Genomic DNA, 12540 nt, shown 5'->3' with positions numbered 1-12540 from the left:
CAGAAATATTTTATAGATATAGCCAATGACTTAGTTTCTTAATGTGAATTTTTATACAATTTTATTGCATTTGTGATGATCTTTCTTAGTAAAAATAAAAGATAAAAATACGTAAGAGATCTGTATGTTGGGTTCAACTTTAGTAAGAATTGGCTGTCCTGATCTACTAGCTAGTTCAATATTTCCCGTACAATTTAAAACTTGAGGATGAAGCTTTTGTATGATTCAGTATTCCTACAGTTTGTGCTTTCTCCAGTTGTATCTGAAAATACCTACGCCAGTAAAACAATGAGAGTTGATTACTATTTTGAAAGTATAGTACTTACTAGAAAGTGTTTTGTTTTAATTTGCAAAAATTTTGATTTGCATGTGAACAATAAAAGAATTTGACAAATACAGCGTAAAAGGTAGGTTTAAAAGCAAGTAAAATCACAGCATTGAAGAAAAGACAAGCCTTGCCTGACGTATGATTAAATGTCACTTTATGGAAACTAGTTGGGAGGGGGTACAGAATATTTTAAGTCCTTCATTTTACTTGATTTATACAGAACAAAATGGCTAGTGTTTGTAATCTTTTTGTGATTCTTACGCATAACAGTAGCATAACAGAGTTTGTGAGGTACACAGCAAAGCTAATAGATTAATCCAAAACAGTGTTTATTTTAAAATATTTAAAAAGCAAACACAGTTAACATTTGTATTAGGGGAATAAATGGGGAATAAATGCTGCAGATCTGGTTGCTTCTGTAGAAGAGTTTTCATTATATTTCAATTGTGTTTTTGCATTTACGCAAGTTCCTAAAATGTTCGGTTTGCCTGCTGATATTTTTCATGTTCTGTATGTGTGGTTATTTCTGGAAAAAGATAAGCAGACCTTCTTGAAAATGCTGTTTTTAAAATTAAAACAGGTCTTCAAGATATTAAACTACATATGTAGTCCTAGATAACTGATAAAGGATATCTTTCAGCTTTTCATTTAAGGTATACAAAGACTATTTACTGCCAAATACTTCTAGAATAGAAATAGGAAAAAAGTTTGAAAAAAAAAAAAAAATCAAGATCTCAGATTTGGTAAATGTTAGTATTAAGATTGCCTGTACAATGTCCATTCACCCTTTGAACCTTACAAAATGATAGTTTAAATGTAATCATTCTATCTTAATTTTTTTCCCTTGGTCTGCTGGTTTCATTCACTGTAGCTTGTAGAAAATACTTTTATACCATTAATTACAGTACTTTAAGCTTTGTTTTGGGATCTTTTTCTTCACTGTTTTGTGGGTTGCCTCCTGTTTATTTGCTATGCACTTTTGAAAATCTGCTCTAAAGACAATTTCACATGTGCTTTGGTTATGGTATCTCTGTATTAGCTCGGTGCTCCACAAATATTTACTTGTCACAGTATTCCCATTAGGTATGGATTATTTTTTGCCAAAGGTTATACCTTAGTAGCTGAGATATGGAAAAATTAAGATGGTAAAATGTAACAGATTTGGAAGAATATGTGGGAAATGCAGTAATGTCATGCTTCTACCTGCAGTCGTTTTTTTGGGATGAAATAGGAAAAATACCCTAAAGGGTTGGTCAGGGGTTGCTGGGAGAGGCAACACGGCCTGGGCTGTAGCTTCGTTAGTGCTGCTGAGCTGTGCTGCCCCAGGAGCTCCTGGTCGGAGCACCATCACTGCCTAGTCCTGGCTCAGGAAAGGAGGTTGAGAACTGCTGGTGTCAAACTCTTACGAGAATCGATGCAGGTTTCTTTGCCTGTTCAGAAAAGATAGATCTTTCTGAAGCCTGAAACTTAGTGTACTGAAAAAGGCAATGTTGTATTTTGCAGCCTTATGTGCACAGTACTGTCTGTCTTCTCCAGGAAGAACTTAAAATCTTTTGCAGCTTCTCCCTGGAACTTCAATGCAGCCTGTAGTAAATATTCATCAAACAGAATCTGTTATGGCTTTTGCTATTGAGAAAGCATTGGCTGAGCCGTTCTTAGATTTGAAAAAGGTTTCTGCCTTTTCTTGCCTTGGGCTGCAAAGAGACCTTTCTTTATTGGTCTAGCATGTTGGATCTGCTGTAGCTGCGTAGAAAGCAGAGGAGCTTTTCTCTTGGTGTCCAAGAGAACATCTGGTACTTACAGGAATAACGACTTCTGTCCTTTGCTGTGGCTGTCTGATTTTATTTGCTTTAGAGGAATCAAGTCCCTTGCAGCTTAAGGGAGCAGAAAAGGAGAAGCCTGTACCACAAAGGTTCAATCGGTATGTCTCCAAGAGGCGTGCAGGACCGGTGTCATTAAAGTGATAGTGTTAGCAGCTAGGGTTGGGGTGTGTGTGTGTGTGTGTGTGTGTCCCAAGATTTTAAAACAAAACATAACAAAAAATCTTCCCCAAAACAAAAAGCCGTCTGTAACCTTCATTTAATGTTCCAGCCTAGCACAACTCTTCTGCCCTCCCCTGGGTTGAGGGTCTTAAACTGTCACAAGAACTTGAGGCTGTTTTACTTTTTTTTCCCTAAAGTAAAGTTATTACTTGAAAATGCAAATGAAAAATAAGATGGGTGACGCACTTCTGGTTTAACTTTTTTAATATTTGATAAGCTATTTTGTAATATCCATTCTTATTGCAGAAGACAAGTTATACCAATTAAAAAATAAATTTGGCATATAGTCAGCAAGGGTCATAGCATGCTTTCTGATCTCAGAGCTGTGATTTAGGAGAATAGAGTGAAGAACTTGATTTTTAAAAACAAAAAAGTGGTTCACTGCTCTTAGTGCATATGATTTTACTTAGTTATTTGAATATCAGAAAAGGGGATAAATATTTTCTTTGAAATCATGTTTGTGTAGCTGGATTCAAAATCTAAATAATAGAAAATTGGTAAAATACAAGACTAGTGATTGATGCCAGTGATGTTCAATAAACTGCAACGTAGATATGAGTAGATGCAATGAGTGAAGCTACAGATGAAGCATTAAAATAACAATATTCTCTTACAATATTACTCCTAATCATGTTGATAACACTTTTTTTTTTTTTCCTCCCAACAGGTGATTCTGTTACAGGCTTACAGGTTAAAGAGGAAATTATTGAAATGAAAGATGTTTTTTCAGTAAAACTGAAACGTCGTCGTTTCGTAGGACAGAAAAAAGGTGGCACTTTGTTGGGTATCACAATTTTTAAATGCTTGAATAAAGAAAATAAACTGACGGACTGTACTATCCATTTGCATAACTTTAGTGAAGATCACTGCCATTCATGGTTTAGATGTCTGAAGGAAATTTTGAGTGGTAAGTACTCAGTTGGGGTTGATTTAATTATTACAATTTCAGACTTGTTTCTATTGGCTATACATAGGGTTGAATGAAGCTTATAAAAGCATTTTGCCTGGAAAACCCCCCCACAGATATGGTACTAAAGATGTAAATGTTATTGCTGGGAGGTGTTCTTTAGTAGTAAAGTTCTATGTGGTAAACTGTAAAATTTAGGAGGGTGACAATAGTAAATTGACAAATGCATTTGTAAAAGTTAAACAAGTTAATGTATGTCTTGGAATTGCTCAAACTCTGTAAAAAATAAATAGCTTACTATATTCCAATTGAAGAGTCTTCTGAGAAATCTGTTTCTTAAAGAAATAAAATATATTGATCTCTTTGCTCAGAATTATAGTACATTTAATGATACTGCAGTTAGTCTTTGGGACTCTTCAGTGACTCTTCAGGAGCTCCCACTCAATAGCCACGCTGATTCTTTAAGAGACTAATGGGAGAGGCTTTCCTCTTCCCTAGGTTCACAGGTGAAAATGCTCTTTGGGCTCTGTAGGACTCTTACAGTCTCTCTCAACTAAGCAGGTAGACAGCTATGTCAGTCACCTAAAGCAGACTCCGCACAGAAGGTACGTGAAGGGAAAAGCAGATAGTAATCACAATCAGTGGGGAAAAAAAGAACCGGAACTGTCATTTCTTAAAATATGTTTGTAAACATTTTCTTCACTTCTGTTATGCCAGCTCTTTTAAAATTCCCTACTGAGGGAAGGAATGAGGGTGGTCAATGCATACTTGCCCTTCTGAGGGTGAGGATATGGGAAAAGCAGAGAAGTACAAGAGACTCAAAATGCTCTTGGTAAAAATAATTGAATTACAAGACTCCAGAACATGGGATCTCTGTGGAAAGTATGCTTGAGGGACCATGGTTACTGCAAAGTTACTTTGGTCAATAGTTCCCTAGGCCATTAGGAGATCAGTAAGAATTTTATTATCATTATCACTGCAACGTTATCACTATGCTAATTGCTTTTGCCGTAGAGAGGTTCTAGCAGCAAGCTTGCATACGCAGAGCTGTGTTGCCGTCGGTAGGCCGGGGCTGTCCTTCCCGGAAAGAATTTGTCCCGAGAATTCTTTAAGGGTCTGCTGGAAAAATGTCATTAGTGGGAAGCAGCCTTGGGGATGAGGTGAAGGAATTAGTACTTTTCTCTAAAGTAATAGTTGTTACTGACTTGATATCTCATTAGAACAACAGTAACACAATTTAATTTTTATTAACTACTGTTGTAGCTTCAATATTGATCTGTTCAAGACTTTGACTGCTCGAACTTTTCTGTAGGTGTTAAAAACAGGTTATTAGACATGTAGTGAGTGTATGCTGAAACACATTGATGGAAGGACGTCAGAGATGTGGTAAATCATCCAAGCATATAAACCCATTAGATTTATCATGATGTACACTAACAGTAAAAAGAAGGCAATAATGTTTTCGTGTGTACTTTTTGTACTCTCTGTATGATATCTTTGGAGGACAAAGGTTGCATATTTCTATTCCCAAAAATACACATTATCTTTGCTAATTAATTTTTCTTCCGTGTTAGAATCATGGGAAAAAAAAGTATAACTTGATATCAAGTATATTGATACTAGCTAGTGATGAGGGGTAATACATTATTAAAAAAAAAAAAATCTTTCTGTTTTTGCCTAGGTTAATGTTAGTTTCAGGGTGCTGTATTAACCACAATAGTTCCCCCCTCATAGAAGTTGTATGAAATTTAAGAAAGTAAGTTTCGTTTAAAAAAAAAAAAAAAATCCCACCTAAACTCTTCACTGTAACTTGATGCCACCAGTTTTGGAAAGACACAGAATATGGTGCATTAGTGATTTTAAAACAAAAACCAAAACAGTCTGATATATCTCCAGAATGTCTCTCTGTTGCAGACTATAATAAATGAGTTTGTTTACTACAGAAGAAAAACAATCCCTCTTGCAATAGACTATTAAAACTCCAGCTGAATTGTTAATATAAGCAAGATTACAGAATACAAATCTTGCACATCTGTAATGTAAAGCAACAAAATTTTCAATAGTGATTTATACTGTACTTCTACTTCCATTTAATTTACTTTGTCAAAAGCGGATATTAGAGAAAATAAAATAACGTGCATATTAATGGTGCGTGATTATATTGTTTGCTTACGATTTATTTTGGATTTTCCAAGTAAAATGTGTATTTAAAAAAAGTGCCTTCCCTCACCCCTCTTGAAAGGCTTTATCTCTAAATATCTAAATCTGCAGAAGTGCCAAGATTCTTGCAGATCTCCAGCTACCCATAAAGGCAAGGACATTTGCATAAGGAGCAAATGTCTGTTTTGTTCCCAGATTACCCTCCATCCATCAGGAGCAGTGATACCATATGTTCACAGAAAAAAAGCTGCAGTATCTCCTGCTCAGGTTGCCTTGACTTCAAGGTGCAGGCTCTCTTTCATTGCTTTCTAATTGAAATCCACCTGAACCTGAAAAAAACATTCTGTGCGGTGTTGCTGTTTCTAGCTCTTCCTTCAGCTTTATCCTTCTCAAAGAGTCAAACCTTGTGCAGATTTTTCTTGATCTCTAAACAGTGCATTTTTTTCCTCCTTTCCTTTTTACTTCAGGAGTCATCAGGGATCAGAACAGCAACCCCTTCCTCCCATATAATTTAGTAAAATGCATTTTTTTAAAGTTCTGTAACTACAATAGAAAGTAGTTTTCTGCACTGTTAAATGTTCAAGCCTGAATAGGTATTTAAACTGCCTTTCTATCCAGAAAAACAGCAAATCCTCAGCATTATTTTCACATTCAATATGGTGGACACACATCAGCAATTCAAACAGCCATAGTATAGTGACATTATAATTCACAAAAAATATTCTTCTGATTTAAAAATGTTTGAAACTTTGGCAGGAAGTTCCCAGTGGGATACAAGTGTGGACTAAAAGTTTAAAATGCAAATAAGTTCTGTTGATTCTTCAGTAATTAAAGTCATAGTAGGTACCTTGATATGTCTCTTCTTGAAACAGTGATGAATTCTCATAGCTTTTCCCACAGCTTGTTTTCAGAATAGTGCTGGTCACATCTTCATCGATGAATTCACAAACTGACTCCTTTTTCTGTTTGCTTATGATCTGCAATATAAAGTTAAAATTTGATCTTTCTAAGATGCTCAAATTTTGTGTGTACCTTTTTTTGTATTGAATCTGCTAAGTAGGTGAGTTTTCTGATTAACTGCTGCATTTTAGCTGGAGGTTCTTAGTACTCCTAGGGTGGAACAAATTAAAAGCAGGTGATTTACCAAAGTAGTGTGTATGCATGTTTGGCTACGGCTGTCAATAAACATGGACTTCTATTTGCCATAATGGCTAAATATTACTAAAAGGTGTGTCTCTAGTAACCGAAAGTAAATGTAATATCTATTTGTTTATCTCTCTCTTTAACTGAATTTGAGTTTTTTTATGCTTATACATTAATGAACAACAATAGCAAGTTTATCAGGGATGATATGATCTAGAGTTGCATTTGGAGATTTGTTCTAGTGAGGACTTCAACTTTCTCCTGAAATGCTGTATGCAAAATTTCCCTTTTACTGTGTTTTGTGTGTCTGACAGGAATGTTTCTTATATGCTTTTTCCTGTTCATTCTTACCCTTTTTATAAGGGGTATCCTCTGTTGCCTTGAATTCATGTTCTGAGAACTTCAGTTTAAAGTCTGTCTAGGTTGTGATCTTTTATGGAGCATGTCATCATATAAGTGAGCACCTAGACATAGTTAGAATTATGTTACAGTGGCTGTCCTTATGCTTTTTTATGTCACCGTGACACATGCTGCCATCCTCCCAGTTTTAAATAAAATCCTCTCTTCTGCATAACTTTGCTTTTGTTAAAATGCATGCCTGCAAGGTATGAAGAACTTGCTCAATGATGTGGCATTCAGAAGAATTACTGTCTTTTGTACAGCGCATATTAAACTGATTTAAAATAACCATTGCCATCTTAAAGCATGCACCTGTGGAGCCGAGGTTCTGGACTGGTGGCTTGGAGTCCCTAAACAGCAGCTTTAACAGTTTCTAGTATGCTGTTGAGCTCATGTCAGACCTGTGGTGCACCTGAATCCATGATTTCCATGGGTATGTTACCTCTTATGTATTGCACTTATGGGCATTTGCAGTGAACATACTGCACAAGTGAGACTTGCTGTTTGATTTGGAATCCTCTGTGCATGCAAGTGCCCGTGGTTGCTTATAGGGTTAACACAGACCTGGAAATAAGGGAAAATAGATAACCAGCAATGCTTGCCCATTTTCTTGTTTGAAAAAAAATTAGCTATGGTAGGACTTATACTTGTTAACATTTGATTTGAAAGTATTTTACTTTAAAAACTGTGTGTGTAAATTAACAAGGACAATAAATACAGTTGARAATAAATGATAAAGTAGGTACAAAATAAGTCCATTTTATTTTTATGTACTGTTCTGTAGTACCTTGTCTCACAGTGGGATTTGATATGAATGTCTCAAACTTCACGCATGAAGTTTTAATTAAAACCATTAATGTTAAACATTAACTTTTGTTAGTTAATATTAACAGCAGTGTCTCCATAGTTACGCTAACAAAATCTGTTTCGTGTTATTAGTTTTCCTCGGGTATAATATTCTTATTGTTGTATAAACTATTTATAAATGTATGTAATAATGACATGATTCCAGGCTCTTAACTTTTGTAACATAAACCCATTTCCATATAACTAAGAGCTGAAAACAGCACAGATGTATGTCTGAGCATAGCGTCTCTGCTGCCCTATGAGCCTTTGTTTTCAGAACACCCTGATTGACCCACCACCCTTCATGGTTCACTGATTCACTTGATAGATCAAGTTTAAACTAGTGCATATTAGCACATTTGTTAGTACTAGAGGAACAGTTGGCCTTCCTGCTTTAGATTGCTGCTTCGTTTCAAGCGGAGCAGCTACAGAAAACAATAACAGAATGCGAGATAGGAGAGCACCAAAAGGCTGGCAGACTGACATCAGTTACAGGCTGTAGTAAAGAAGATTGCTTCATTCATATAGATAAGTGTTTTTTTTAAAAAAAAAAAAAATAGATAAAACATTAGTTTAAAAAACTTTAAAGATATTTCAATATGATTGTGCAAAAAATTCATCTTTGACTAATCTTGTAGATTCTTTCATTAAATCTGGCTGTTTGGTGTGTTGTAACACATCCAGTACACACTGGGAATGGTAGATAATTTTTGTCATGATCATTCATGTCTATTGGCACAAACAAAACTACATCAGTAGCGTACCATATTTCTGCTCTCAAAGATATTAGTTGAATGCCTTGTTTGTGATACCTGTTTCTATAAATAATGGTTCCTTCTTAAAAAATTGAAAAGCATTATTTAAAGAGTAATTCAAGTCATAAAGAGACTATTATAACACTTTTAGCCTGTGAATTCATTTGGTTCTTGAAAAATCTCACTGGAATTTATATATTAACTCTAATCTATTTTTCAGTAATAGCTTAATATATATAATCATTTGCTGTTCTTGAATTTTATTGAATGAATGTCTGGTAAAAGAGTGAAACAGAAAAATCCAATTAAGTTTCCTCAAAAATCTACAGACTTTTCAATTAGGAGAAAAAAATCCTGTTTCTTTGCCTGCTCATGTTCTTTTAAAACTTTGTTTTGCCACTTGGGCCTCAAAAATAGTTCTAAATTTCACGTGTTAAACATCAGTACCTCACTTAAATTTTACTTTTTTCTCGTCAGCTTTCACCTAATGGTTGTTTTGTAGTAACGGAAAGCTAATTGTAACTCGTGCAATCTAGTAACAGGATTCATTAGTTTCACAGCATTGCCTGCTTATACAAACTCTATACTCTCCTATTCTTTCCCCTCTGCTTTGTGTATTGTAAGATATATTTGTGTATATTTATGTTTAAAAGTATGTTTTACTTGCAAATCTTAGACTGTCTAATCAGTTTTTACATAAAACTAGTTTTATGGCAAATGGTGTTGGAGGGAGTTGAAAGTTTAGGGCCAGTTGAGCACGCATTCTTGTAGAGAAGGTGAGAAACATCAGAGCACACGTATGAATGTGGCTAAATCACTCCTTCATTAAATCAGGAGCCCTTATCCTTGTAGTTTTGCATTCAATTTCTCCTAGCAGTTTAGGCAAAATATCAATTCACAGAAATTATTTTTTCTTAATATAAGTGTAGTTTTACATCTTCTGAAAGACTGTAGTATTACTTTGGCAGACTTCTAGTAAATGTCTTGAATTTACAGTCTTAATGAAGATGATTGTATATTTTAATAGTCTTTAGGACTTTTTGTGTTCTAGGTAGCCTTCCTTACTTGTGTTGTAGCCACTATGATTAGGAAGAACACTGTATTACATACCTGCAGTACTTACTTTTCTGTTTTCATAGAATCCTGGGATAATTTGGGTTGAAAAGTGTCTCCGTAGATGATCTTTTCCAGCCTCCTGCTCAGAGCAGGTGAGCTTCAAAATAAGATCAGATTGCTAATGCCTTGTCCAGATAAGTTTTGCAAATCTCGAAGGATGGACATTCCACAGCTTTTCTGGGTGGTGTGATCCATGGCTTAACCACCCTTGTTGTAAAGATTTTTATTTTCTCTTATTTCAGATTGGAATTTTGCTTGCTGCAACTTGTCTGTTGCCTTTTTGTCCTTTTGCTGTGTGCCTGCAAGAAGCCTGACTTGGTCTTCTCTGTTATCCCCACTTTAGATACTTAAGGACAGCAATTAGATCTTCTTTTTGAGGCTATACAACTACCAGCTACCTCAGCCTCTCCATGTAAGTTGTTTGCTCCAGCCCTCCAACCATCCTTGAAGTGCTCCATTGGACTTACTCCACTTTATCAGTCTTGTGCTGGGGGACCCAAAAGTGGACAGTATTTGAGATTTGGTCTCAAAAAATGCTGAATACTAGGGTGTAATCAGTTCCCTTGATCTGCTGGCTATGCTCTTGTTAATGCAGCCCAATATGCAGTTGGCCTTCATGGTGTCAATAGCACATTGCTTACTCTTGTCCATCAGGACCTTCAGGGTGCTCTCTGAAGAGGTGCTACGTAGCCGGTCAATCCCTGTTGGGGTTAGTCCAGGCCAGTTGCTGGACTTTGCATTTGTCTTAGTTGGATTTCATGAGGCTTTTGTCAAACCCCAGCTAAGTGAGGTCCTTGTGAATGGCAGCGCTGTCCTCCAGTGCGCTCTCACAATTCCCTGTCTCTGGGGCCTTGGTGGTGGTGCATTCTGCCCGTTGTCTGAGTCTCCGAAGAATATTTTGCTGTTGTTTCAAAGCGGGCTAGCGTCAGTGGCTAATATCTGTTATATTTTACACTGAATAGAATCACTAAAGATGATAAAGTATTCTTGAATTGTAGCAATTCTCTATATATTAGTTACCAGAAAATGACTTACTGTTTTCTGACTCATGAAAAACGGCTGTTCTTGAGTAGAATTACTAGGTAAGCATTCTTCTTGCTTGGCATGTATCACTATTTTTTTTTTTTTCCTAAAATGAGTATCAAGAGCTTAGATCTGCTTTCCAGAGGGGAGGGGGGAAAAAAAAAGCACAGAATCAGTTCTTCCATCGAGATTCTTTGGAATGCATCTTGGTTACTAATGTCATTTCGTGGTTGTGCTCTGTTTTTTGTCTAGTGCTTCTTCGTTGCCTTGGTGGTACAATAACTTTAAGAATCACGTCCAGGATATGAAGTGGTATCTATAAAACACTTATAAACAGTAGTTCAAAGATTAAACTTTTTCCTCTTAGTTTTTTTCCGAGTTAGCACTGGAAAGTACAGAAGGTGGTACATCACAGAGAGCTCCTCAGCATAACATTATTAAAGAAAAGTGTTTGCCTTGCTCCTAAACTGTCTATGTTTTTTACTTCTGGTATCTAAATTTTGGGGGGGGGGGGGCATAGTTCATATGACTAGTGAGCTTGAGAACTTTAGCTTTATCATTTTCTTTATCGTGGTTTTTTTTAATCATTCTCAAAGATAAAGCAGGACAGTGACTTCAAACTGAAAATCAGGGACTAACATCAACAAGCTCTTAATGTTGAAACTGTTTGACAAATTCTTTAGCTTGGCATAAGTAGGGAATATGTTTCTACTTAAGTGCTTTTTTCGTGTGCTTGTGTGGCTTACTTCCTGAGGATATACATTTTTATGTAGGTACTAAGGACTATTACTAAAGATACTCCAAATTTATTAGGATTAATTTGCCATGCAGTGACATGGCACTGTGTATAAAATATTGCCATCAAAATGATTAGAAATCTTGGTTTTATATGTGCTTTCAGGTTATAGTAGTGGCAAACTGGTCCAGAAAACTTCCTTCAGTATCTTTAAGAAATCTTCCAGGATTTACCAACACCAGCTGGACAGAAGTGCTAATTTTCCTTTCCAGCTTCTTTGATATGTTTAAATGACTGAAAAAATAATCTATGCGGCTTTTATATTCATTTTATTTTGATCTTAAGGAATATGTTCCCTTTGATGCTGCAATAGTATTTTGCTATAATTTCCCCAAGGAATTGTTGCTTTCCAGGTGTTGAGGTAGAGTGAGAAATAGGTTTATAAAGTTCCAGGCAACACTTGGAAGGTGATGTGGCTGTAAAAATTGAAGTAATATTTTATACAGGACAGGAAACTGTGTTTTCACTTTTGGTTCCTTTTGGAGTTGTGGGCTATGACTAACTTTTTTTGAATGTTGAAAGCATCATACTCAACAGATACGGTTTTCATTTGACTAAAACTGATAGTATAATCTGATACTAAAGGCAAAATTAGAATTTATACATGAATTCATTGAATACAAAATTGTTCAAATCATATTTTTAAATAACTGTCAAAGAAACAGTAGCATTGCATGCAAACACTTGCCTTTTATAGGTCAAAGTCAATCTTGCTGAATCATGACAATTGCAAGAATTCTAGGAAAGAGCACTTGAAAAGTACTGTTATTACTGTTTTGTATGAATTACTTACTGTTCAACAAAAAAAGCATGTTCCAAATACTAAAATTACTTTCACAGAAGAAATATCATTGGATCAACATGCAAGACATAGTACTGCTTGTATGGCAATATTTCTTAATGTTGCTTGTCCAGAATTCACATTACTTGCAAGAATTAAATGCAACTTTTTTTTTTTAATAAAATGAATAATAATTGCTAGACTTTTGAATTATATTGCCAAGTTTCTTATTTCTATGTATTTC

At 35.5% G+C, this 12540-nt stretch overlaps 1 protein-coding gene across 1 annotated transcript in view; it reads left to right on the top strand.

The window, feature by feature from the left end:
* Positions 1–3000: 3000 nt before the first annotated feature.
* Positions 3001–12540, top strand: part of CERKL (ceramide kinase like) — a 35112-nt gene continuing 25572 nt past the window's right edge. The window contains exon 1 of the mRNA XM_026090979.1: positions 3001–3277. Within this exon, the coding sequence (XP_025946764.1) occupies positions 3001–3277 (277 nt within the window). The remainder of the gene's footprint in view (positions 3278–12540) is intronic.

The sequence above is a fragment of the Apteryx rowi genome, unplaced genomic scaffold, assembly GCF_003343035.1.
Source record: "Apteryx rowi isolate R43461 unplaced genomic scaffold, aptRow1 scaffold_89, whole genome shotgun sequence".
NCBI classification, from domain to species: domain Eukaryota; kingdom Metazoa; phylum Chordata; class Aves; order Apterygiformes; family Apterygidae; genus Apteryx; species Apteryx rowi.
The sequence above is the reverse complement of the archived record's forward strand: the minus strand, read 5'-3'. Positions and strand labels throughout refer to the sequence as shown.